General features: G+C 45.0%; 1 protein-coding gene across 17 annotated transcripts in view; it reads left to right on the forward strand.

Annotated features, from left to right (window-relative positions):
* Nucleotides 1-25,845, forward strand: part of MAGI1 (membrane associated guanylate kinase, WW and PDZ domain containing 1) — a 347,210-nt gene that overhangs the window by 37,482 nt on the left and 283,883 nt on the right. Inside the window, exon 1 of one of the 17 annotated variants that reach the window (XM_065642351.1) lies at nucleotides 9,888-10,075. The exons of the other annotated variants lie outside the window; for them this stretch is intronic. Coding sequence (XP_065498423.1) covers nucleotides 9,961-10,075 — 115 coding nt within the window. The 5' untranslated portion in view covers nucleotides 9,888-9,960. Of the gene's footprint in view, nucleotides 1-9,887; nucleotides 10,076-25,845 lie in introns of those variants that run through there. 17 annotated transcript variants of the gene reach the window in all.

Below are 25,845 nucleotides of genomic sequence, written 5' to 3' on the forward strand. Positions count from 1 at the left end.
CCTTTTATTGGCCACAGATAAGGAAGGAAGCAGGGTTTGTCATGGCATTTACCGCTGGGGTGGCAATTCCCAGATTTTACCCTGTGAAAGTGCAGGTCATTTCCAGTTACCCTTTACAAAAGGGTGAGGGAATTTCTGTGTATTTATCAAAGACTTTTATTTTCCAGTCTTCTCAGATTTAACAACTATTTTGCAAGACTAGGTTGGTTTGGAAGAATGTGTTGCGATTTTAATGGATTAAAAAGTACAAATAATGTGGCACCAAAATTGCGATGTGGGGCCGGGTTTGATTGAAAATTAGAGCTGTGCTCTGCATCCCACAGACTGTGGACTTGCACTCACAATGTATAGCATGAACTGTTGTGCTGGTTGGTGATATTATTCCCACTTTGTCTTCAGAGAAATTGGAAGATGGAGAGGACTCGGCTGGTTTTTCTAGATGAATGTTTCTTTGGAAATTGTGTCCCAACAGGTGATAAAGCTATGACAGCGTTTACTGCTTTTTCTTGACTTTATTTATTATTTGGTAGTTGAGAAGTGCCCTTCTGGAGCACATGTAGGCATCAGCTCAGTCCCACTGCGGTGGTGCTGTGGCCAGTGTGTGTCCTCAGATGTCTGCATGGTGAGACACTGTGACTTGCTGGGTAGCCACCGTGGTGATATTTCAGCGTGTGGTCCTTGTGAGGAGCCGTCTCTGGGGTGAACACCCCGTTTCGGGTGTTCATGGCAGGGATCCCTGGCAGGGAGAGGGCTCGCAGGGGGACCGAGAGTCTGTTCTGAGGTTGGGGAGGGCATCGTGTAGAAGGATGGAGGTGTGGACCCTCTCGTGGGGGTGGTGATACTAACCCTGTCATGCTCCACAGAAGGAGATGGGAAGAGATTGTCGCTGAGATAGTCCAGGGCTTATCTTTGAGTCAGTGTGAGTGTTCATGTACAGCACACATACATGCCTGCAAAGGTACCTCCTGAGCTGGCACAGGGCGCATTGGTGCAGGCTCTAGCAGCAACTTCTATCAACCAAGTCTATGAGGGCTTTTTTTTGGTTTAATGGTGCAAAATACAGTTAAACTGGAGACCTGCCTAAATGCCTTTACATGTGTGGTGTACATGTTTGCTCTGCTTGGAGCTGGAAGTCTCCAAGTCTCGTTCATGTGATTTAACTGCCTGCAGATAAATCATGCTAATTGAGACACTGTGCAGAGCAAATTTAAATGAACACAGTAAGGAGCTGCATAATTAGTAACTTTCGAAAATACTGAAAGAATTATTAGACTTTCTCTGATCATAATGGAAAATAGAAAAGAATATATTTTGCTTTGCACCTTCAAACTACTTTTCCCTATACAGAAATAGAGGAGGTGATGAGGAACGGGAGTCCCTATGAATTCCCTGTTGTTTCTGCTCTGTAGAGGCAAAGCTAAGTCAGAAATGTCCAAATATTGCACCCACACAGTCTGTCTGGCAGGATTGATTCTCCTCAGCCAGCTGAGCTGCTCTCTGCTCCCAAAGGTGGGAATTCACAACCTGCTGATGGACATTCCCGGGCCCTGACCAAGGAGGAGACACGTGTGTCCTCTATGGGTACCCGGCTGACTGAGGGTCAACAGCAGGACACTCATTAGAGCCGCTTGGTGCTTCTGGCTGCTGCTTTATTAGACTTTGTAAAAATTAACAAAAGGTGATGTTGATGTTTGAATTACACTGCTGGATATCTGCATATGTGTTCCTTTTCTCCTTCACCAGATCCTAATGACTTCAGTATTTTCATCTACTGAAATATATGAACTCGACTTGAATGAGACTTAGAGTTTGAGACAGAAGGCAGGAATTATAGCCATGGGTTAAATTTCATTTTCTCTCCACCCCTTTCACAGAAAGGGTTGTCTCAGATGCTGCTGGGAATCTTCTCTAGTGTGCTCCTGCTGAGGAGCAGGATCACAGTCCTCTGAAAATCAGTTGTGAAACTGAAGTCAGTGTGATAGAGTTCCTCAACATTTACCCCACACTTATAAATATTTGATTATGAAATATGACACCTATGTATGTAAATATTTGCCTAAATGAAGTGGCCCTAACCTGCTGGCACCAAGGATGGCTTGTTCTTCTCAACTTTGTGTAAGGGTGTTGTGGGAATAAGGGTACATGACACCAGGCACTTGGCTATGAGAAGGATGATCTGTAACACGGAAGGGTTAATTTCTAATGAAACGGGAAACCTCGAGGGAGAAGACAGAGAATTTGTAAACCAGAAGAGGTAGAATTTCAGCCTTTGCAAAAATAGGCAACCAATAGAGTGATAAAGAGGAGAAGTTAAAACAATGCAGATGCAATTAGAAAAGCTGCATGCGCTAGGGAGACTTAGACATGTTAGAAGATGCCCTGAATAAAAATAAATGAGAAACAGAAAAAGGAAATGTTTAAAAAAATCTTTTTCTTCCCATGTATCTTGTGCCAAATCTGAGTCTGATTTCTGTGTGCACCTGCAGCCCTGTTACAGCTAATAGAAAGGTTTGAGCAGGCAAAGGTCTGCTGGAATGGAAACATTAGGAAATTAGAATTTTTTTAATGATGATTTATTTGGAAGAATGGTTGTAAGTTTTTAATGTGTGAATGCAGTTCTGAGTATATATGGGGTGTTGCACATTAACCATTTCCCCCGTCTTATTTCCTATTTTTCATGCCTGTGGCCTTGTTAAAATGGGTTTTATGGAAATGCTTGTTCACACAGTTATATAAAATGGGCATGCATGTAATTGTCCATTTCAAAATGAAGCTAGCAAATTGCAATTTCACATTGTGTAACAGAAGGCTGTTTTGGATTTTTTTTTTTGGTGTGGTGGTGTGTGGTTGTTTTTTGTGTGTTGTTTTTTTTCACCACTTAGAGCCCCATGCAGCCCCTGCCTTTGTTCTGTCTCACTCATTACTGCCTGCATCTCCGGGTTACAAGAAAACAGTCAAACGATGTGGTCATTCATCTCTGTAAGCTTGTAACGAGCTTATCAGGAAAGAACTATAAATATATATCTTGTACCCCTCTTGCATCGTGAGATGCTTCCTCAGGCCATGAATAATTAGGTTGGCCCACCTAAGCTAATTATGAGCTGCCTCACCATTCAAAATACCCTCAGGGAAACATCGTTAGGACTCTCTTACCAGGTTAATGGGTTCTCTGTACTCTGAATATTAGGTTGACCTTTACCACCCTGACCAAAAATGCAGTGTATAGGATCTTTTGCCGTGCCAATTTGTGACTCATTTGCTACTAAGAGCATCATATCTCCTCTTCTGTGAATGGCAAACTCAGAGGGTAAGGGCAAAACTTGTCTTGATCAGGCACTTTGGATTCCATCCATCAGCCCAACAGTGCAACTGCAAAAACTTCTTTGAGAGTCTTTTGAATTACAAGGTGGAAGCAAGCAAGTCCTTAATGTCCCTGGTTGTGCAAAATTTGATCATTTGTGCTTCTGATGTGATTACCTTTCAAATCTGCTCAGTGTTGTCTGGCAAACTTAACCCACCTGCTTATCTTCAAGAAAACAAATGTACCAGTTATTGCCTACTAGAAAATGCAAGTTGTGCTGTGTGGTGTGGGTTTTTTTTCTTTCTTTTCAGTGAGCTTGCCGTAATTTTGTTTTGACAGATTGAGCTGTGTTTCACTTTGCTTTCATTTTTCACCCTGTCAAAAGAATTTTTAGTGCATATTCTTTTTTCCCTTCCCTGCCTCTTGCTGTCTGTATGGATCAGTGCGCTCAAGCAGTGACTCTCTCTCCTCTGCATTGCTGGTTCACAGCTTGTCATGCTGCAGAGGCCTGAGCTGAACCTTCCCCATGGGAAGCTCAGGTCAAGCCTTGGCCATCTCCATGGGCAGCATCTTCTGCCATGGGCAGGACATGCAGGAGAGGTGGTAGGACCAGGTGAACCTCCAAGGGGGAAAACGCCTTAAGTTTTCTTTATTTTTCACTTGTCTTGTGCTGTGTTTCTTCTGGCCGGCCCCAGGGAGTGTGCCTTTGGCTGGATCATCTCTCATGTACAGCTCAGGGTCAGCTGTACAAAGCATTGCTCTGCCCTTGATGTTGCAGGGGATGTGGGATGGTTGCTGTTCTCAGCTGCAGAAGCTGGTTGTTTGAAGTTGGTGTGTGTAAGGATTTAGGGGTTTGACTTCCATTCCTGCCCTCGGCTGAATTACATCCCTTCACAAGCCCATATTTCAGTTACTCTATTAATCTAGGGAGTCTTCATGTCATTGTTCTATGTGTTGTCTATATTGGAAAAAAGCAGCTGTTAACTAAGTCAATTAGAAAATTACAGGGTTTACATCAAGCTCACTTTAATATCGGCACAGTTCAGCTGACCTAGCGCTGCAGGGTTTAGCGATAAGTAAATGTCTGAGCTACACTGATTTAAGAAAGGGGAAGCCGAAATCAGGTTTAAGTGTACCATCTTAATGGCAGCAGTTTCTGAATAGCTTTGGGAATGGAGCCTTAGTGGAATCAAGCGTGGGAGATGGTGTAGATCCATTAGTGAAGGTGGGTTCCTGCCCCTGGGGAGCCTCTGCTCTAAGGGCAGCAGCAATACAGCAACACAGAGCTGCCAGTGCTGCAGTATGTGTGATCCTTTAAAACAGGACATGCCAGATCCCTCCTGCACTGAGGGCAGTCCGGGCATCATCTCGGTTTGTTCTTTTTATCAGGCAAAAGCCCTGCATTTGTGCTGTGTGTGTGCTTGGTGTTTTCCCGAGCCATAAAGGCTGCAGGTCCCTGCTGTGCTCCCTGCAGTGGCAGGTGTAGCTGGTCCCTGTTGCGTCGATGCTGTGGCTGTAGTGACATGTTGCTCCTGTGTCTCTCACTGCCCTGGGATATATTCTCTGGGGACCAGATACTGCTTCTCTGCCCACAAGGAACTAGTGATCACATATCAAATCTCTAAGTACTTTTTTTCTTTTTTCTCTTTTTTCTCTTCTAAGCTTGGATTACTTTTTTGGATGCAGTTTCCCTTGTTTTACGGGCTGCATGTGCCATTCTTGCCTGCTTCGTATTTCATTTCTTGAAGCCCTTGATTTCAGTCGCAATGCAGTGACCAGCAGGTCTGGCTATATTGTGAAGCCTTCCAAATTCTCCTTCAGTTTCTAGAAGTGTACTAAGGACAAGCAGAGGTATATTTGCATAACTTGGTCAAATGGAGGTTAGCGTGAAATAAAATACATGCATGTGTTCCTCTTGGCCTCCCCCAGTGTTGGGTCAAGTTTGGCTTATTTTTTCTGGGTCCTCCCATTGTCAGAACTTTTCAGGGATCTGGGCTCTGGTCCACTTGCTGTCAGTAGTAGTTTACTTCTCAGTAAATTCTCCAAGTTCGCAAACCTCCCCCAAAGCTATCGTATTACAGCATCCCTCACATGATGGCTCTGGTAGTGGGGAAAAAAATCTACTTGCTTTTAGTCCAAACATATACCCCTTTCAATTATGTATGAGTGAAGTGTTCAAAGGATGCAAAACCTTTGAAGTTGGCTCAGGTGTCTCTTCTCCTCCTCCGTCCCCCACCTTCCCTGGTGCTTTATCGTACTGGTGGGGTGAATTTGCCATTCTCTGGATGAAACAGAGGGAGAGAATGATTGGGAGAAACCCAACCAAGGCTATACCAAGACAACTCTTCTGTCTTGGGTGGTCCTTGTGTCATGGCCTCTGCCAGGTGGGGTACTCTCTGGGGAAGTACCACCATGCCCTTGTCTTCTTCTGGGATTCCTCCTGAAGCAGTCACTGCTGCTGTTCCTCGAGGCAGGACTATGGAGTAGGTGGACCCGTGGTCAGGCAAACTATGGCCTTTCTTCATAGATGAAATGAAGCCAGTGCCTTGAAACAAGACAGTTCAGTGCCTAAGTGACATACAGCTCTGTTGGAGCCCTCTGAATGGTTGTGGGCCCAGTTCAGGTTTTGCCTTGAGTCCTGACCCTGAAATGTGCCCTGGTAATTCTCCTCTCAGATGTCCCTACGACTTGGGATCCGGCATGATAGTTATGCCTCTATCTGCTGTGTGAGGTGCTTTGGGCAGGGCCTGAGGACAGGCTGAAGTGAGGTCCTGGAGGGGAGTGATTTATCTCCCAGGAGGTCTCTCTACCTTCAAAGGATAGGTATTCAATGGCATGTGCCTCTCCTGGAGCTGAGCATCCTGGTCCTGTCCTGCCTTCATAAGTTGCAACCTCAACACTGTCCTTAAGCAGTGAGGTGGTACTGGAGAAGGTGGCTTGCCAGCTAAATATTTTACATACAAGGGCCAGTGTTTGAATCCTCAGCAGTTGATGTGTCCATGGCCAGGGTGCCTGTTACGTAGCTTTTGAAAATGTGACTATAGCGACTACCATCTCCTGGACTTTCCAGGCCCAATTATCTCCAAATTGTTGGTTGAGAGATTTGCTGCCAGAGTTCCCTTCGCTGATGCTGGAGAGGGATTGCAAATGAATGGAAGGTGGTGTTAACAGTGGAAAATAGCTTTTTTTCCCCACTCCTCCCCTGTGACTGTAAAATGCTTCGCTCTGCCTAAAGTTTAGCAACCGTTTATGTTTAAAGTGTTTGTTGAAGCTGAAAGTGGTTACACTGGTATCTTAAAAGAAATAAAAGCAGTGACTTGAGATGGAGAGATAGAAGACAAAGTGGCAATGGGGTTGTAATTGATTTATTTATTGCAGCCTTGAGAGCAAGAAGTATTACACAGGACAGAATTCCTATAATGTTTATACAAGTCTGTAAGAAATTGATTACAGCTCAGACTTGTTTTGTTGCATGCTGCTGGGAGGAATCATAAAAGTAATACAACAAAGTTTTGAACATCCTGTTACTGCTGTTGTTTTGAAAGCCTCATTTGCCACAATGAAAACCTTTAATTTGTTCTTCTTGCCAGCTCCAGTTGTGTTTGCTTCCAACTTGTGTGCATTGCTGCTTGCAGGATTCAGGTCTTTCAGGCTGCAGTCCTTTGGAGGTGAATTGTTTCTTCTGTTCTCAGTCTGTTGGAACAAAAATGAGTTCAGGGTTTTGCAGAAGTGTTTCCCTGCAGAGGTATTTTCTTATAGCTGTTATTTGTAAGGCAGGACTTATCCTCTTTTTGTCATACTAAGAACTTTGGAAAAGCTTTTCCTGATGTTGTTCCCAACTTGTCCCACCCGATCCCATCATCCCACTGAACTGTTTAGGGCTTAACGCACTGGCACATGGAGCTCAGCAGCGGCACTGGGAGGGGGCAGCTTTCCCGCAGCCCTCCGGCCACCCCAGTGGGACTGAGCCCTGGACTTGCATCTCTGTCCCAGAGGATGCTGGGGTTCCTCAGCAATGGCTTGTGCCCCTGGCTGCCCCCCTTCTTTCAGCCTCAGAGCAAGTACAGGTAGCAGATCTTGTAAAGACTCATTTGGGTTTTGGCATTTAAGACATTTTACAGCCAGGAATTCCTCCCTCCTCTTGCTGTCCTCCCACCCGCCCAAGGCAGTATGTAATAAATCTCAGTATTTCTGTGCATTTCTAAGCACGCATTCCTGTGTGATCTGCTCTAGGTGAACCTGCTTTAGCAGGTGGCTTGGACTAGATGATCTTCCGACCCCAACCGTTCTCTGATTTGGTGATTCTGTAAGTGTTCGTGAGCCACTGCTGGTAATTAAGTTACTTTCAGCTGTTTACTTTCTAATGTTCTCTTTCAGTGAATGTGCATTAAATTGTCTTCCAGTCGAATCTTCTCTAAAGCAGTGACATCTTACGTCCCTTTAGGAACTGCATGCAGCAGTAGAATGAGAGCCATAAAGATAGAACACACAGGTTGCTTGTGTCCAGCAAGACTAAAACTAACAACAGAAGAGACACAGGAGTGCTGTCTTCCTGCCTGCCACCTTGCAAGGTCCCTGGCCCCCCACTGCAGGGCTGCTGGAAGGGCTGGTGGAGCAATTTGGGGTGGGCTGCACATGGTGATGCTGAGCAATTTGGGGCAGAGACGTCCTAGCAGTTACCCTGGACTGGAGTTTATACCTGAGGACACAGTGCACACAATGCCTTGCTTTTGTTTTTATGGGTGCCTTTGAGATGACCGTAGATGCTCATTTAGCTTTTTCTTGCCAGAGACTTGTTTGCAGAACAGGTGTGGTGATTCAGGAGGTTTTGAAGCCCATCTGCTGTTCGCTAGTGCTGTTTCAAATGAGGAGTGTGTGTGGCGGGGGTGAGAGTGCTGACAGACAATTTCAGCACAGGTAAGATGGGTTTGGTCCAAACTTTTAGTCAATGGTTGGGTTCAGGAGTTGCTGCAGCTGTTTTTAGCACACATCTGCTGATGTTCTTCACAAAGTCCAGTAAGCTGGACACAGGATTGCTGAGCTACATGAAGAAGGCAATTCTAAAATTATTAACTTGCTGATTTGAAGTCATTGAATTACTGTCAATTGCATCAGTGAAAACAGCACTTGCCACTTACCTTGCAGCACATGCCTATGACAGAGCAATGGAGAGAGTGATTTTAATTGCCATTTCTAGTTTCACTGATAATAGAGAATGGAAGGAGTTTGGATCTGACATACTCCGAGAAATCATCCCACCAGATCTCACAGAAGACGATAGCAGAGAGCAAAGTGCCGAATCCCATTCAGTGTGTTCCCACCAAGAAGGAAAATCGATGGAAAGCACATGCGAAATAGTGGCAACTAGGAGGAACGGGCAAAATAGCACAGCAGGATTAAAGGACTCAGTTCTATTTATTTTGACATTAAGAGAATGGGGTTGAATGAGAGTGTGTGTGCTATTGGTTTCAGCACGTCTGGCATTCTGTGGTATAGTTTTACCAGAAAATGAGGTGCAGTCTTAAGTTGCAGGATCTTAATTATGAGGATATTTTATTTGAAACTTCTTGAACAGAAAGAAAGCGGTGCTGTGGAAGAACTGAGATTTTCACAAATCAGTGTCTTTACAATTGGATTTCTGAATTTATTTAGATACTGGGAAAAGTATCCTGACACATCTTGTTGCTGTTATTATTTTACTGTTAAGTACTGAGTATCTTTGAGCCTTCACTGGCAGTAGAGGGAACTGCAAGATGTTCAGTACATCTGATACTTCCTATGTACAAGGTCCAATCATGGATTTGAGTGCCTGGCACCACTAGTAAACATCTTGATTCATGAAATGTAAGCTTAGAAAAAACAAAATTAGAATCAGATGCGGCTTTTTCCCCCCCGCCCCCCACCTCCCGTTTCGGTCCTAAGCCAAATGATTTACTGTGCAATACAGCTGAATTGTTTGTTTTATCTCATAAAACAAATAGGCCTTTGTTCCTCTTTTTGAACTGATGTTTTCCTCAGCTCTGTGTTGTGGCTTAGCTATACCCTACCTTCTCTCGTGATCTTTTGGATTTTTCTTGGAGTGCGTGCAGTTATAATGGACTGGAGTTTAGCCTTCACTGGTAGCTGACAGTTGTCCTTTCCATGCCACAAGGATCTGCTGCATAGGCAGTGGAGATATGCTGATAAATCGTTGCATCTGTGTTAGGTTTTTTGTTTTGTTTTGGTATGGTATGTATCATTTCCCATTTGAAACTGCTTTTATTGTATGGTTGGAAAAACCCTCTTACTTGGCATAGGCAAAGGAAGCAGAGTTTAAAAGGAAAGGAGAAAAAAAACCCCTTAATCTGCGGCGTTTCATTTAATAAGCAATATTTTGGGGTTCCTTTTGTTATGTGCTACCTTTTGAACTCTGTAAACCAGCATGCAGATCTAGTTCACAATAACGTCACTGTGTTAAGCTGCACAAGTAAACACTTTAAATGGGAGGAAGCACCTGCGTATCGCTATTGTCTCTCTTCTTCCATTAGCAAAAGTTTCTGGGCTGGCTTCGTTCAAGCCAAACCTTCCAGTTAGTGGAAATCCACAGGCAGTGGTAGGCAGAAAGCAAAGCTCAGCAAAGCTGGAGGAGTGAGTGACTGTGCATCCGAGAAGAACCGGGCATGGAGGGGAGCGTGGGTGTGCGTGTGGGCACCCGCACACGAGTGGGCTACCAAGTGCTCGCACATGGCCTGGGCCACCAAAGAGCGAGCTGCCAGGATTACAGAAGTCAGCAAGGTAGGTTTATGCAAGGCTTGCTGGACCCGAAGGTGTTGGTGGGGCTGGGGAGGCTGCTGGACTCTGATGGCCACGGTGCTTTCAAGGTACATAATACTCTGAAGTTATTGCTATCCTCCTGCTTGTTGGGTTTGTGTAAGCAGATGTTTGACTTAATTGCTTTCTTGTTGAGTTTACATGTTTCTTATGGACCAGCACTATTGCTTGGTGAGGAACTGGTTAAGGCATCATGGTTGTAGATTCAGCCTGTAGTTTACAAGACAAGCTTTAAAGCTGGGAAAGCTGGCTTGTATAGAAGAGCCTTAAAGACTAAAATCTCTTTAGTTTGCCCAAGATGGGTCAGGAGGTGACTTACCATGACGTAAAAGTATCCGCAAACAGAAGATCTTTGCTGGTAGAGAAATTCTTTTGATATAAGAAACAAAACTGTAAGAAAGTTCAGCGACTTGAAACTGAATTTGGATAAATTCAACTTAGAAACTACTAGGATGGATTTTCTGTCTCCAGCGCTGTGTGTTAATACTGTGGTCTGTGCCTGACAAGATATTGTGGGCAGCGTAGAAATCACTGGATAAAGTGCTCGGTGTTGTATAGGAGATCTAGTTAGAGCAGTGTCACTTTTAGATTTCTGTGTTTTCAATCTCTACATGTTAGAGGCATTTGGTGTTGTAGTACCTGGAGAGCGGGAACTACATTTCAATTTATTAAGTGTTCATTTCTTGGCATTTGAGATACTTGTGGTGGGATGCTAGTAATTATTTCATTAGTCCTTCTAAGATCAGTTTCCATTTAGCAGAAATTGTCTTTGTGCCCTCTAGTGGAAAAGCTACTTATTTAAACACTTCCAAATTGGGGGAGGTTCTTGCAAAAAAAGTGGAATGTGTGATAAAGGCCACTGAGAAGCAGAGCAAGGCTGGAGAGATGAGGGGTCACAAGAGGCGGACGTGCTGTGTGCTTCCTCTGCGTCGGTCCTCACAAAACTATAATGCTAATGACATACACAGACATGTAGCTTTTGCAAATGGGGGAGGTAAGGGGATGTGAATAGAGAAAGAAGAGATTATCCAATGCTCATGGAATCTCGGCTTGGTGAAGTTATTCTAGATTACCAGTCTTGTCAAGCTCTGAACCTCTGGTGATTGCAGTCAATGTTCCCTGGGGTATGTGGTGGAAGGGAAGAGGAGCAGAGCAAAGCACACTCCAGACCTTCAATGAGAGGCAAAGGGAAGACCCAGAAAATGAAAAAATCAGAGAATCTGACTCTACTTCCTCAAGAAAGTTCCAGAGCCATTTGTGAACAGCAGAGAAGAGAAGGATGGGGCAAATCTGTCCAACTTCTCTCTTTAATGGGATAACTGGTTAGTGCGCAAGAGGGGCTGCTGATGTGACCAAGCATTTCCGATGTGAGCAGAACTTGGTGACCGTCTTGGTGACCAGCAAAACCAGTCGAGCACCAGCATGATGAGGTGTACGGAAGAGGAGTGTGCGGTGGTGGCTCTGGAGGGAGCAGGAGCCGAGTGACTGAATGCAAGAGGAGGAGCAGCGGGCAGGGTGGTATGTGGGTGTTGTGGATGACCAGCTCAAACATGTCAACAGCATCCTGAGGTTTGAGGAAAGGAGTCAAATCTCTCTGAGAGTCATCATTACAGAAGCTTTGTGCGTAAGACAAAGCTGATAATTGCTTCTTGCTGCACTGAGGGATGCTGCCTGATGCGAGGCAGAAGGGAAACGGTCACGCTTGCAAGTCTGGAGATGAACAGCACAGACGGGAGGCTCGACAAATGAGGCCGGAGAGGGAAAGCTGAAGGAATTGTGTTTGGAAATGGAAGCCTGAGTGCAGGTGATACCTTTTCTGACGCGTAAAAGATTTCTGTAAAAAGGATGGTGATCAACTTTTAGTACCCACTGGCGGAAAATACCTTTGTTTGCCTGAAAAACATATTCAAGGTGTGTATTGGGGAAGAGTTTCTCACTAGGAGGGTAATGAAGCAATAGTAAAAAAAATTGTGAATCTGCTTCACTGGAGGATTTGCAGAGCAGTTAAACCAGTCCCTCTCACGGATGGTGTGATTTCTTCCCTCTCTCTGTTGCCTTTTGTCCATCCACCCACCACACAAAGCCTATTTCACTCATTAACCCACCAAGCTGAACTTTTAAATTCTGTTGCTTAGAGGTGCTTTCAGGGGCTGGGGGTCAAAACCAGTAGCAGTGTTGTAGGCTGTTACGTGACTTTGGGATATAAATTCTACTCTCAGTGCAGTCATGAAAACTTCAAACACAGATGTAGATCACAAGAAATTGCTGCTGTCCCATACATTTTTTCCATCCCGCTCGCTCTGTTTCTTTCTGGAGCTGCTCGTTTGGGATGTTGTAAGAGCAACAGATGTGAATGTGATGGAGACGTCCCCCTTTGGCCCCCCCCAGCACTGTCATCTTCCCTTTCCTTCTGCTGGACTGTCAGTCTTGTTTATTTTGCTTTGAATTATAGTTGTAAAAACTGTTACATCGCTGTTTATTTACTGTGTGTCATGAGTCACTGTTTATATTTGCTGCTGTTTGCATTGCCTCTCCTCTCCCTCTGTCTTCTGCTCGCAGCCACAGCTCTCCTCTGAGCTCTGCTCTCAAAGCTGCTTCTCCTGTTTTGAGTCTGTGGTGCTCTGTGAATGCAGGACAAAGCGACCCAACAGCAAAGATTCAGAATTAGGCTGTTTAAAAATTATTATTTTATGTTTTTTGTTTTTTTTTTTTTTTTTTTCCTCCCTATTTCTCCTGGCATTTTTGTGAGGGTCCTTGCTCAAATGAAAAGATTCTTTGGAGTCTCCTTCCCTGAGATCTCTGTGCTTAATTAGTCTATATCTTTCTTTCGATACTACTCTTTTTTTGGTGTGTGAATTTCAGGAAAGGGGGGAAAATCGTATTAGAAGGACCTTTTTCAGAGTTACTGAGATGCCCACGCACGATTCCATCGTCTGCTGTCATACTGGCAGGTGTTAATCTCTTCACGTGCATGGTCACTGGGACGAGACCATAATGCAGGAAGGATTTTGAGGGACTTTGCTCTCACTGTTTCAGCACAGCAGCAAGTTGCTTTCTTTGCCATGCCTCAGTTTTTTCTGCTGTGCAAAATGGGGATAAAGTTGTAACATGCAGGCCCAGCTCCCCCTGCCATGGCTCCAGCCATCACCCCAGGATGCTGAAGCACTTCCACCATCACTTGCTAGGTTTATTTTTGGTCCAGGATAGTGTTTTGCGATGCATCAAAGCTTCGCATGTCAAGATCACTAAAGCAACCAGTTCTAATGCCTTGTTGTATCAGTTGTCTCTTGAGACAGCTAAAGCCCAAGGAGCTCGCAGGGGCTTCGTGTTTCAGCCCGAAGGCGAGCAGAAGTTGTTCAAATGCTTCACATTTCTGCTAAATGGGACACGGCAAGGGGTAAGGAAAGCACCATGACCTTGGTGGCTGGCAGCCCAGTGCAAGGGGTGGCCATCACATCTGGCTTGTCCTAGGACTGCCCAAGAGAGACAGACTTGTGCCTCAGTTTCCCTACTTAAGGAAAGGAGTTGGTGACTCTTGCAGAGTGCTTTGAGTGTGTGGGTTATAAATGCTGGCTAAGAGCTTGTTCTCAGCTGGAAAATCCCCCTGACTCTTCATGGGTATCGTCTGGTCCTTTAGGCTAAATTAAGAACAAAACTCTTCCTTCCAAGCCGTTTTAGGAGCATAAATGGTCTCAAAGGGTTTGCTTTGAAGCTTACAGGCTGGGTGCCTGCTGCTCACACCACCAGCACAATTTCTGTCTGAGGCAAAGGTAAATGCCCGGTTGCTTTGGGTTGGGATATCTGACCACAAGGCCACAGTGTGGCCACAGTTGCAAGGAGCTGCTGGTCTATTAGGAACTGGGGCCAACTGAGCCGGCCTCTGGGAGAGACTGTGGATGCTCTGGGTGGGTGGGGAGAGTTCTCATGGCTTTGGGTGATCCCTTGTGCCCCCTTTCCTTGCTCCTGGTAAAGTGCTGTCATTGCTAGCCAAGAAAATTGTACAGCTCCTTGCCTTTCAAATCTGAAAGGTGATGTCTTGTAAGTTGCTCTGTGTATTTATCAAGGAGAAATAGGCAATTTATTTGTGTCAGCTTAATAGGGCTTCGGCTTACAGAGCTCCATGTGGGAGAATTAATGATGGGTCTCGAGTCTGTTTTGGGTTGTCCACCAGCTCAGCAAATATTTAATTGTGAATCCACTGTAAAATAGCTCCAAACTTCTTGAGCCTCAGTTGGCAGCCTTGATAGAAAACAGGCAGGTTTTCAGGTATAAAATGTCCATTTTGACTGTTTAAGTGTTCTCAGGTGGCCCACGGAATGTATTTCTTTACTCTATTTGTAATGAAAAACCTTTTAATTATCTCCAATATATAAATCCCTATTTTGGTACTTGAGTGGCTATAAGAAAACGCTGATCTTTTAGTGGATAGTAATCAGTGTCAGAGGAAACGGGGAATAGATGGTGTTTTAAATGGTGTCGGTTCCAGCAACTGGAATGTATAATTTAAGTCACTTATATTTAATCATCCTTTAAACACTGAATTCCAGCTTCTGCTGCTTGACTCACAGGAAGCTAACAGCTTTTTAATGCCACTGTGGTAACACTTGAAATTTCCTTAAGCTACTATACGCTGTGACGTGGCTCTTTACTGCATTTGTTGGTGCTGCATCCGCAGCCGATTGTCCGAGCCCGGCTGCAGCTGGGTGCAGGGGTTGGGCTCTGCTTCACCTCCCCCCAGCCCCAATTTCGGAAGTCTCAATTTTTTTACCTTCCCATGGACCCATAACATCTGCTGTAAATACCACAGCAAATGTAACAGCTGCTGAGGGCAGGATTAGGGATCTGGGGTCCATGTCTAACAGCTAAACATATTCTAGCAGTTCAGCAGGTTGAAAAATAAAGCCGATAAAGCTGTGTGCATCATGCTCCGGATTCGTGCAGTGGGGATGTTTCCCACTGGAGTGAGGTTGTGTTTGGTTCAGACTGGCATCCAGTGCCTGGAAGTGGAAAACTTTGATTTGCTGCATTTCAGCAAGGAAAAGATACAATGTGGAGTGCAGCAGGTCCTGATCCTGCCTGGGGAGTGGAGCAGCAGTTGCCCCTGGGCACTGCAGGAGCCCACTGGTCACAACCAAGTGTGCGGGGCTGTGGGAGCTTTGCTGGGTCTGTTGGTGACATGTGCACAAGACACTAACTATTCACTGCAGTGACAGTGTACATGATTTAAAACTGCATTTGATCGGGTTGTGAGTATATGATTGTATGCATATGTATGTGCATATACAAATATATGTATGTGTGTATAAAGAAGACTGTAAATATTTTTAAAAAGCAGCCCCTGTATGGGTTTAGGATCACGTGGAGTTCTGGTCCCTGGCTGCCTCCTCTCTGTCCATTCCCTTGCCCCTGCCCCCACAGGCAGTCTGGCTGCGGATGAAATAATTTAATGCAATACTTGCTCTTGGCGACTGGTTGATGGCATTAGTGGAGGGAACGGAATTTCATCCATAAAATATACAACTGAGATTCTGGGGAGTGAGCCCCAGCAGGAAGGGATTAGCAGCAAAAGGAACCTGTGCACTCTCCGTGTAACACAAAAGTTGGTTGCCTTTATTTGAAATTGCACATTGAGATGATGTTATAACAGACCGTTTGCCTACATGGGATATAGGTAGTTTTTGTTGTGCCTAGCAGTCAAATGATATAGTCTAAAATTAGAAGCTGCCACTTCTATTTAGAATAAAACTTGCTTTCTTTTATATGCGTGAGAATAGTAGCGTTTCAAGCATGCCGAGCTCTACCGAATGTGCACCGGATTTGCAAAGGAGCCCATTAGTGCTCGCGGAGGTTAACAACAAGGAGGGGGCAGCGGAGAGGAACGTCTTAATGAGACAGAGGGTGAAGAGTTGACGTGAGGACACGGAGCGCTTGGAGCCACCTTCTGCTGCGGGAAGAATCCGGCTGTTGCTGGAGAAGCGGCAAACTCGGGTAGCGAACAGCTCAGCGGTCCTGTCGCCGTGAGGAAGAGGAGGTTTCCAAACCGCCTCTCTGAGACTCTCCTGCAGCGCTGGAGGTGGCTCGAATGTGGATCAGGAGATGACGGAGGAGCTTCGGTCTTTTCCTGCAGATTCCCCAGGGCTCAGAGAACTTGGGTCAAGCGGGGGAAGGAGGGTGGCAAATTCAGCCTGACCTATGAGAAGGGCTTAGCTGCCCTCCCATGGGACAGCCCACCAAAACGGGGTGGCTCAGAGTTGGCAGGCACCAGCAGGCAATGCTGCTTTGGTTTTCAGTGGGAGTCTTACCTCAAATTTGGGGATTGAGCCTGGAAGCCTGATGGAAGCATTAAGATTTGAGGGAGAAGTTCTTCCAGTGGAACATGGGTCCTTTTTTTCTGTGCATTTACAGTTCTCCAGATTGTGTTTAATTTTTTATTTTATTATTTTAAAGACAGAGCACTTTGTAGTGACAGGAAGAACTAAAGGAATAATTGGAAAATTATTCCGTGCATGTCACCTTGCTTCATATTGTTGAAGTAATGGCAGAAAGCCCATCATTTCCTTGAATTTATTTACTGCTCAGAATTACTCACAGCATAAATTTCTGGGGGGAAAAAAACCAACAATTTAAATGTTCATGTAAGTTGTGAGGTAAGATAAAAAAAGCACTTTTTGCTTCTTTTCGCTTATTTGGTGCCTGCTTCCCCTAAGATTTATAGCAATGGTAACTGGTCTGGTAAATGGTCTTTTAGCTCTAGGATTTTTCAGGTTTTTTTAATGTAAAGTGCATATTTCTGCTTTATTGCATGACTCCAGGAGCTGAGTTTTTTTAGAAAGCCATCAGATATGTGTGAAAATCATCAGTCTTGGCAGCTCTGAAGTCGTTAAGGAGATGTTCAGTGCTGTATTTGCTCAGAACTGAGCGTATTGGGACTGGGTATATTGCTAAGTCTGGCGTGCTGAACAGCATGGCTTTTTTGAAGCTTCTAGTACAAGTGCATGCATTTATATTTTTAAGTTTATTTTCTGCTGCACTCGATAGAACTTTGTTCACTGCAATGATTGACTTTTTAAAGGCAAAATCCTAGAGAACCGCAAGTAACTTCTTTGACAAAACACGGATTTTGCTCTTTGCTAAGCTGTTGATGTCAACGCTGTAAATGAGGGTACCTGGAGATGCACTGTGCACCTTTGCCAGTCGGGATACCTGGGGGTTTGCATTTTCCTGGCTCAGGTGCTCAGGTCTGGGTGGCGTCATTGTCATCACATCATGGGCTGGCCTGTCAGGTGGCTCCGAGCTGTGCCACGGTTTCGTTTTTGAAGAAAACTACAAGCCATGGAAAACAAGAGCTTATGAAGAAAGGCCCTCACATGTATCACCATATGATCTTACAATAAAGAGAGTCTGGCTCTATTATTATTATTTTCTTTTCAGACTGTTAAGAGTTAAAAAAAAAAAAGTCATGCCTTGCAAGAGGTGTGTTCCAAAGGAGGGTGCTCGCTTTATGAAGTGCAGAGGTCTCGAGTCCACAAGCATGGGATGGGTTGGCCTTTCTATCCAGTATGGACCAGTAGGAGTCCAAAGCCATTGTGGTAGAGATTGACATGTTCTCTTTGGCTACTTTACCAGGCCTTTGTAAGGAAAGACCCAATTTCAGTTGAATGTCTCTGAATTTCATGGTTTCTGAGAGCTGGTCATTGACCTGTCTGCTCCGTGGTGAAGCTTGAGGCTGCCTGGCCCCACCTTGTACCACCAGATCTTCCATTCCCTCCGTCCCCATCCCTGCCCAGCAGTGCCCCATGGTGATAGTGACTCAGCCCCGGGGAGAGGTGTCTGGCTTCTGCTCAGAGGTGACCTTCACCTCCACCGCTCAGCTCCATCAGGCTCCAGGCCAACCTGCTGTGGCCCAATTTGCTCTTCGGACAGTTTGACCTGTGTTAAATTTCAAGGTAAAAGGAACCAGCCTCATATCATGGCTCTTGTGAGTACCAGGGGAGACCTGGTGAAAGGAGAGGGCAGGATCCCACCTGTGTTACCTGTGCTGGTGCTGACAGCCTCTGTTTGGGCTGCCAAGATCAGAGTATTGGGAACACCACTCTTCTGTTGTCTACCTTCAGTGTGACTTGGCTGCTTCTGTACCCCCCAGTCCCAACTCAGTTAAAAGGGCTTATTTGCAGACTTGAGAAGACCTGGGGAAATAGCATCATTTACAAGGAAGATATGCTAAAGAGCAGATATTTCTGTAGCTGGACATGCAAGTCAGTGTGCCAGCTCTGCCCAGCCAGCTGGTGGGGATGCCAGCCACCCCATGGGCACCCGCCGGAGCCTTGGTCCCCATCCCAGCTGTCTGGCCAGATTGGCACTGTCGTCTTGCATAAATAGTACATTTATAAGAAGTTGGCTGACTTAGGATTTTCACCTGAGGTGTGACATGGACCTGTCATTGGGGTCCTGCTGTGAAATGGGCAGAGCAAGACCTCCGACTGGGAGAGCAGTGACCGTCTGGCCAAGAGTGGGTTTTCATGCTGGAGTGCAGGTGACATGAGGAAGCTATATGGAAACTGGATCAGATTCTGGTGCAAGACTTCTGGCAGCCTTTGACTTTGGGGAAGCGGCAGTCCCTGAACCAAATGTGCGCTTACAGCTGAGGGAAAGCAGCCTGCTCTTTTCATCCTTCTGCCCATTTCCCTTTCCGATCTATAGGATTTCATGTCTCAGCTCCAGCAGCTTTGGTTATATTTGGAGTGCTGTTTGGATACTGAAGGAGAATTTTTTTGACAGTCACCTGGGAGCTGTTCCTTATTTGCCTAAGTTCTGGGTTTACAGTGATGCAAGCAACGTGATACTATTTAGCAGCTATAAAAGAGGTCGAGGCCCTGTTGTCTTAGGTATTGTAAAAATGCCTTGTAAAAGGCTGTACATTATCCAAACGTGTCACGAGAAAGGCAAGCAAAAGAAGGAATAAGTGAGACCTTCACAGCTGCTCCTTATAGAAGGGAAACTGAGGCACAACCAGACATGCAGGTGTGTTTTGCCAACACCTGAAATGGGACCCAGATCTCCTGTGTTTTCCTTCAAAGGACTTTTTGTTGTATGGGTTGATTTAGAGTCAGTTGCTAAAACAGGCTACGGCTGAGTGCAATTTGCTTGCTGCTTTATCCCCTTTTGAGTTGAAATGCTTTGAAAGGGATCCAGGATAAAGCTCATCCGCAGCTGGGACATCTCTAATCTGCTTTCAGGGAAGCTTTTTTTTTTTTTTTTTTTTTTTTTTTTTTTTTTTTCTTTCTCCCCGGTGAAACCTGGCCGGGGAGGAACCGGGAGCATGCTCAGTGTCCCGCGCCCAGGTATGAAGCAGAGGAGCGCTTGTGATCACACCCTCTGCCAGCGGTTTGTCTGTACGTCTGTCGGGGGATCCCAAAACGGAGTGAGTGAGAGAACAAGGCAGGTAAGGAGTGCTGAGCACAGGCTTGCGTGGCAAAACTGAATCCCAGGGCAGGTTTTGTCTTCTAAGAGACAAGGAAGAGGCTCGAGTAGGAGTGGATGAGTCTGAAAGGAGTTTTTCCAGGTGCACCCCTGAGTGGCCTCTGTGGAGGCTCTTTGTTCGCTCCCTCTCCCCAGCCCACCCTTCGGAGCCATCTTGAGAGCTCGGGTTCATTTGGTTTGTTTCTAATTAAGTTCCCGGGCTTCTGGTTGTCAGAGCAGGGTTGCCCGTCAGTCAGCCTGGCTTGTGGCACAATCCGCGTGCTCGGTGCCAGTATCAGCTTTGGCTCCAGCTTATAATTTTAGAAATGAATTTTACAAGCTGCAAGTCTTACCAAGAAAAGCTGTCGGGCAATTTTTTTTATTTAAAAAAAAAAAAAAAAAAAAATCCTCTTCAATTTCTTGCTTCTCTGAAATTCTTACCTGGTTGGTGCTGGGTGGCTGCCGGAAAGGGCGGCGCTCGAACCCTCTCCCTCTGTAGCTAAGAAGTGGTGTGTGTTCTTTGCTGCTGTGAAATCCTAAATATTTATGTTACGGTTCTGTTTCCTTGCCATGGTCTTTACTTAAAGATCATTGTGGTTATAGTTCCTAAATGACTTGAGCTCTAATAAATGGAGTAGTTTATTCTATTTCACTTCAACAAGCCAAAATAATAACTTGGTCTTTCAGGATATAAATTCATTTTATTTTTTTAAGGTATTGTTTGCTTTTACTATTAAAGTTGTTTACAATAAATTGTTTTTAAGCAACATATTGTTCACTTGTGTATTTTAAAAGAATAACAATAAAACAATATTATGCTCATGATTTCCCTTTGAAAAGGCAAAGTAACCCTCCAAGCAGTGTTGCTTTCCGTGCTGTAGTGGTTCTTTGCTCTTTACCATTGTGTTCTTTAAATAAAAAGCACAAGATGATCCTTCCTTACAGAAACCTAACAATTGTTTTTATAAACAGTGTGTGCTCTGGTATCTGTTGCAAATAACTAGATTCTTGTTTATAATTGTATTTTCTTAATGAGAAATCAAGTTGTTGGATACTTCCTTGTTTTTTAGAACTAATTGTACTATGCTTTTTAAAAGCACTTTATGTAGTTGAGTCATTAACTTCTGATACAATGTGATGTAAAAGGAGGAAGTCTGTATTTGGAGGGTTCCCATGGCACAGGTCATCCCAGCAAGGATCACTCTGGATGTGTGTTTGGTGAATTCCTAAATTCAAAGCCCCCTCTTGCTTGTGGCTCAGGGCAGGGCTGATGAAATTGGGAGAACCTGCAGTTCCCAGAGCTAAGCATAGGCTTAAATACCTTATTGAACTCAGCCTTAACTTGTTCTCCCTTATTGCCTACACCTGCATGTGCTGCAGATCGCCAAGGGGCCACAGTGAGGGTGCTTGGGTAGATTTTGTTCTTTGCTTTGAAGGGCTGGTGATAAATATTAGAGTCCCCCCACCCCAAATCATCTTGTCAAGCAATGCAAACGATTCCCTGATGACTGATGAGAAAGGAGAAGGTTGGCGTTTATAGCTCTGACTGAGGCTGCAGGAGAGTGCTCCTAAATGCATAGAAAATGTTTGCAAGTCGAGCTTGTCAAGGCAGCGCCCTCTGCAATGCTGTGGGACTGGGGGCAATGCGAGCAAATGTCTAATGGGTGAGGTGAGGAGAGCCAGAGGCATAAATCCTTCCAAAAGAGTTGCAGATGCTGGAAACTTTGCTGTGGCTGCAGCGGCGTGGGGTGCGGTGCCAGGGTGCTGGGGAGAGGGGTGGGCGATGGGTGCTGAGCCCGGCTTAGTGCTGCTGCTGCCCTGCCTGCCTCTTGCCTCGAGCGGGAAAGTTGTTTTTCTCTATCAGACAGAAAGGGCTGATGTATTTTTCACGTCCAAACCTTACTGCCAGGTGCACTGCTGAGTTTCAAAGGCATTACCCCATCCTAGAAATACTGGCTGCTGTCGTTTGCTGCCTGTGCCCTACATGCTGTCCCAGCAGCATCTTTGTGATAGTCCGTGGGTGACAAAGGCACCTGACTTGGGCAGGGGCTGGTTTCTCTGTGAGGATCCCTGGGCTATGGTCAGGGCGCTTGGCTGTTCCTCTGCTGATGCTGTTCTCCCAAGTTGCTCTCCATGCTTGACTGATAGTGACAGAGCCAGCATGGTTCAGGGAAAACTTTGGCTTCTCTCATTTCCCATCCTAGTTATGTCCTTTGTAATGCAGATCCTCTCCTTCCTTCTTCCCTTCTCCCTTCCTCTCTTGAAGTAATGCTGCTGGACCCCAGAGACTTTACCTTCTCTGCATAGTCTCTTCCAACAGCAAAGCTCCAGGGATGCATTCCTGATATAGTGCTCAGCAATCTCTGGTTTCTGCAAATGATCTGAAACCTCCCTGCTATGTTTGCACACCACAGCGGAGGTTTTCAGGCCTGGGACTTGGGCTGCTTGGCTCCGCGGTGTCTTCCAGGGAGAGCCTTTGTGAAGATGAAGCTGATTTCTCTTGCTGCGTGCCATCTCCTGTGGCATTATCCATCTCCAAAACTATTTATCTGTAAACGCATTTAAGGGTAAAACAAAGCCTAACAATAAATGGCCTTCCAAAACTGTGCGGTTTTAGTCTTCTGATCTTGCTGCCTTTTGTCTGTAGGCTGTTCTGACATATTCATGTCAAGAAAGGAAAGATTCTGGGAGATTCTGATAAATTTGTACAGTCCCTGCATAGTCTAGGAGAAGGTCTAATTTGATTTGACGTTTATTAATCTGCCAGGACTTTCAGTGATTTGTTTTCATACTGAGCTGAGTTTCATATGCCATAGAGAAATGAGTGAACATATTGCATCAGTAACAACAGCAAATATGAAGCCAAGTTTTTTTTATTAATGCACTTGAAAGTTCCTTTCTGTTTGCTTTTCATGGTGATTTATTCTTTTTGCTAATTGTCAGGTTGCTAATTTCATTCACCTGTTGAAGTGTTGGCAGAGTATTTGCTGTGAATTATGCGAGGCTTTTTGTTGAGTTTAGTCTTGCATTGCATTCATATTTTCCTAAGTCTGTCGCCTTAGCGTGCCAGTGCTGAAAGTGATTCCAAATATCGAATTGTTTTTCTACCCACCGCATGTGACTGGTCCAATGGCAGCTTATATAGTGGATAGATGTTCTTGAATTTACGTACTTAAGTGATTGCCACAATAGGGTGGGAGGGTCCATGTTTGCTTATGTGTTTCTGACAGTTTGTGAATAAATTAATGGAACAGTGAAATTCCCCAGTGCATGCTTTTGGTGTTAAGTGGTGTGGTTTTTTTAGGAGTTTATTCAAACCTCTGGATCAGAAAAACTCCTGTGACAGTTCTGATCCTTGTATATGAAACCCAGAGGGTATGAATCCTTTTTTTTTTGTAAATACTGTTCCTTTACAGAAACCCACAGTGTTTGCATAAATGCAGCATGGGAAAGTTTGTGCACAAGAAAAATTAGTTGTTATTTAAGGAAAAAACCCCACACACCACCTGCAAAATGTCACACTATTAACTTTGATTTGAAGCCTGAACGGTGTATTGCCTGCCACAAAATAAGGCATGATAAGAGCTCTGACAGTAAAGGTGCCCATACATGGGATACCAAATGAAGGTGCTAACTTGGAGTATCCCATCAGTTTAAGTCTGTTTTCGTGTCGCCATGAGATGTCTGGTTTGAAGCTGAGACATTGGATTAAGGTTTCCAGGACTGAGTTTCAGGCTTGTGGGCAAGTGCAGCCTGGCCGGGGGCTACCACAGTGCTCAGGACTCCCCCTCCCTGAGGTCTCTGCTCCCACCACACCAGCGGCTTCTCTGCTTCTTTCAAGGGAAACCTGATGTCATGTAAGCTTTTGTTGCCCATTTTCCATGTCTGTTTGCTTCCTTGCTAACCCTCCAGCTCCTTCCCAGACGGAGGACAGAAGGGAGCACAGCGGGGGCTCTTTTCCTGCACGGGAATTAGGTGGTGGGGCTTGCAAGGGCACGTTAACCCCCCTGCCATGAGAGCCAGAAACAGCCGTATGTCGCTGCTTCCAGAGCTCCAGTAGCATCTCTGCAGCCCTTTATCCAGGGAAAGGGCTCCAGCCAGTGTAGCCAGCCCCAGGGCCTTGTGGCACAGTCATCTGTGTCCTTGTTTTATTTCCTCAGCTTGTATCTCATTAACCTTTTTCCCCGCTTGCTTTCTGTGGAGTTATTTCTGACACGCACAAGAGCGAGCTTGCTGTTTCTGGCCGCCTCTGCACCTCTGTGAGTGTGATCGATAGACTCGAACTTTCCAATGGATGCTCAGTAATCCCCAAGCAAAGCTTATGGAAGTGCCAAGTTCCTTGCCATCCTTCCCCTCCTCCTCACCATCCTCCTCCTCGCCTGCTGCAGCAGGGACACCTGCTTTAAAGCAATGCAGTGTATTTTACAGCCTTGTAACCTAACAGCCATCAGGAAGGAGTTTATTCTTTCTGGAATTAGTAAAACGTTAATTGGCTGCCAGTAAACCTGGAGTGCAGCTGGCCATGCGTTTTGTTTGGTTTGGTTTAAAAACCTTTTAGGATAAAATCTGTTGACAGCTTACAGCTGTGTAGCAAACTTTTTTTTTCATATTCACACTATGAGTAAGTTGGCAGAAGGTCTGGGATGTTCACCAGCTATATTACTCAGTTTTTGGTATCAGCATATTAACCGCACACTTGGCACTTTACAATTGCAGTGACTTTATATTAAGCAATTCCTTTGATAATAATCTGGGTTGAGAGAGCATTCATTGTGCCTAGATTCTTTGTTAAGGTTTTAAAATAATACCAACTTTTGAAGACAAAAGTTTTTAAAGAGACACGCTTTCTTCTCAAAGGGACTTTTAATTACTGACAAGATACTCATGTCTTTAACACTGTAAGGAAGCTCTGAGCCACCTCTGAACTGTAACTTCTTTTACTCCATTAGGATTTTTGCTATGTATAAGACGTTTCTAAAAAAAACCCGAAACAAACCCAAACAAAACCAACCACCAACAAAAACCAAAACAGCAAAAAACCTTTTTATTTTCTCTCTTCCCAAAGAGAGATTATTGTCCATTTTGTCAAATGCTGTGAAGGTCGGTAGGAAAGGCGACTCTGAGTAGAACTCTCTGCTTTCACCAGTGCTGCTTCTGGCTGATGTCCACAGCAACAGAGGAGAAGTTTGCTTGTCTGTTTTGGGGAACACATCCTGTCTTCGCACAAATATTGTGCAATTAGGAGTGTGGCATCAGCAGGGAGTGGTGCTGAAAGCTGGGGTGCCGTGCAGTCAGCTGGAGCAACCTCTGCAAGATGTGAACTGTCTCACAAAGCCAGGCTTGGTAAATACATTTAAATATGTTAATTGACCATAGTTTGGACTGTAAATGAGGGGAGATGGTGAAGGGAAAGGGAATTATTTGCTTAGTTTCAGCTATTGCTGCTGTTTAGACTTATCAGCCCCGAAACATTTATGCTCGCTGCATACCTTCCTTTATTTATTTGTTAATCCTGTCCATCGGCTCTCACCAACGAGCTGCTTAAGTGTCTTCACTGCTTAAGTCACACCTCTTATTTGCAAAACATGTGGCAATGGGTTTTTGATTTGGAACAGCCCAAGTTTCCAGGTCATCTCCAACCAGCTGAGGGCTTTCAAACAGTGTGGCCCAAATCAATGCTGTTAGCTCCCAAACCGTGCCTTGGGAATCATGAAAGGCTTCATTTCTGGCATGGTCTCCAAGTCCTAGGTCGGCACGTTGCTTGAACCCCATGGTCCTGGGAGCATTGTGGTGGTGCTGTGTGTCTTGGACTTGGATGTTTCTTGGCCAGGATTTGTGTCGTCCTGTCATCCATGGCAGGGAGTGGATGAACTGCATGTGCAAACCAGCACTGAAGTGCTGTGAGATGCCCTGCGGTCACCTCTGGAGGTTGGACATCTTGCCTCCGGCAGACCTGTCTCCACCTCCCGAGGAATTTGGTTCAGGCTGGTGACAGAGGTGGTGTCTGAGACCTCACCTGTTTTTAAAATAAGCCTAAATTGAACCTTGTGTTCCCATTATTGAGAAGGAATGGTTGCAGTAAGGATATGGGCTGATGCATGTTGCAGGGCAACCAGTAGAGAATTGTTTAAAATAGTTAAGGCTTTTTTTTCCTTCTTTTTTTCTCTCCTTTTCCTTTTTAAATTTTTTTTTTATTATTATAAATGACTTAGGCAGAGCACTAAAGAGTTTGATCCTGAAAGTCTTAAAAATGCTGGCTCAGGCCCAATCATTTT

Source organism: Caloenas nicobarica, chromosome 11, assembly GCF_036013445.1.
Source record: "Caloenas nicobarica isolate bCalNic1 chromosome 11, bCalNic1.hap1, whole genome shotgun sequence".
Lineage (NCBI taxonomy): Eukaryota > Metazoa > Chordata > Aves > Columbiformes > Columbidae > Caloenas > Caloenas nicobarica.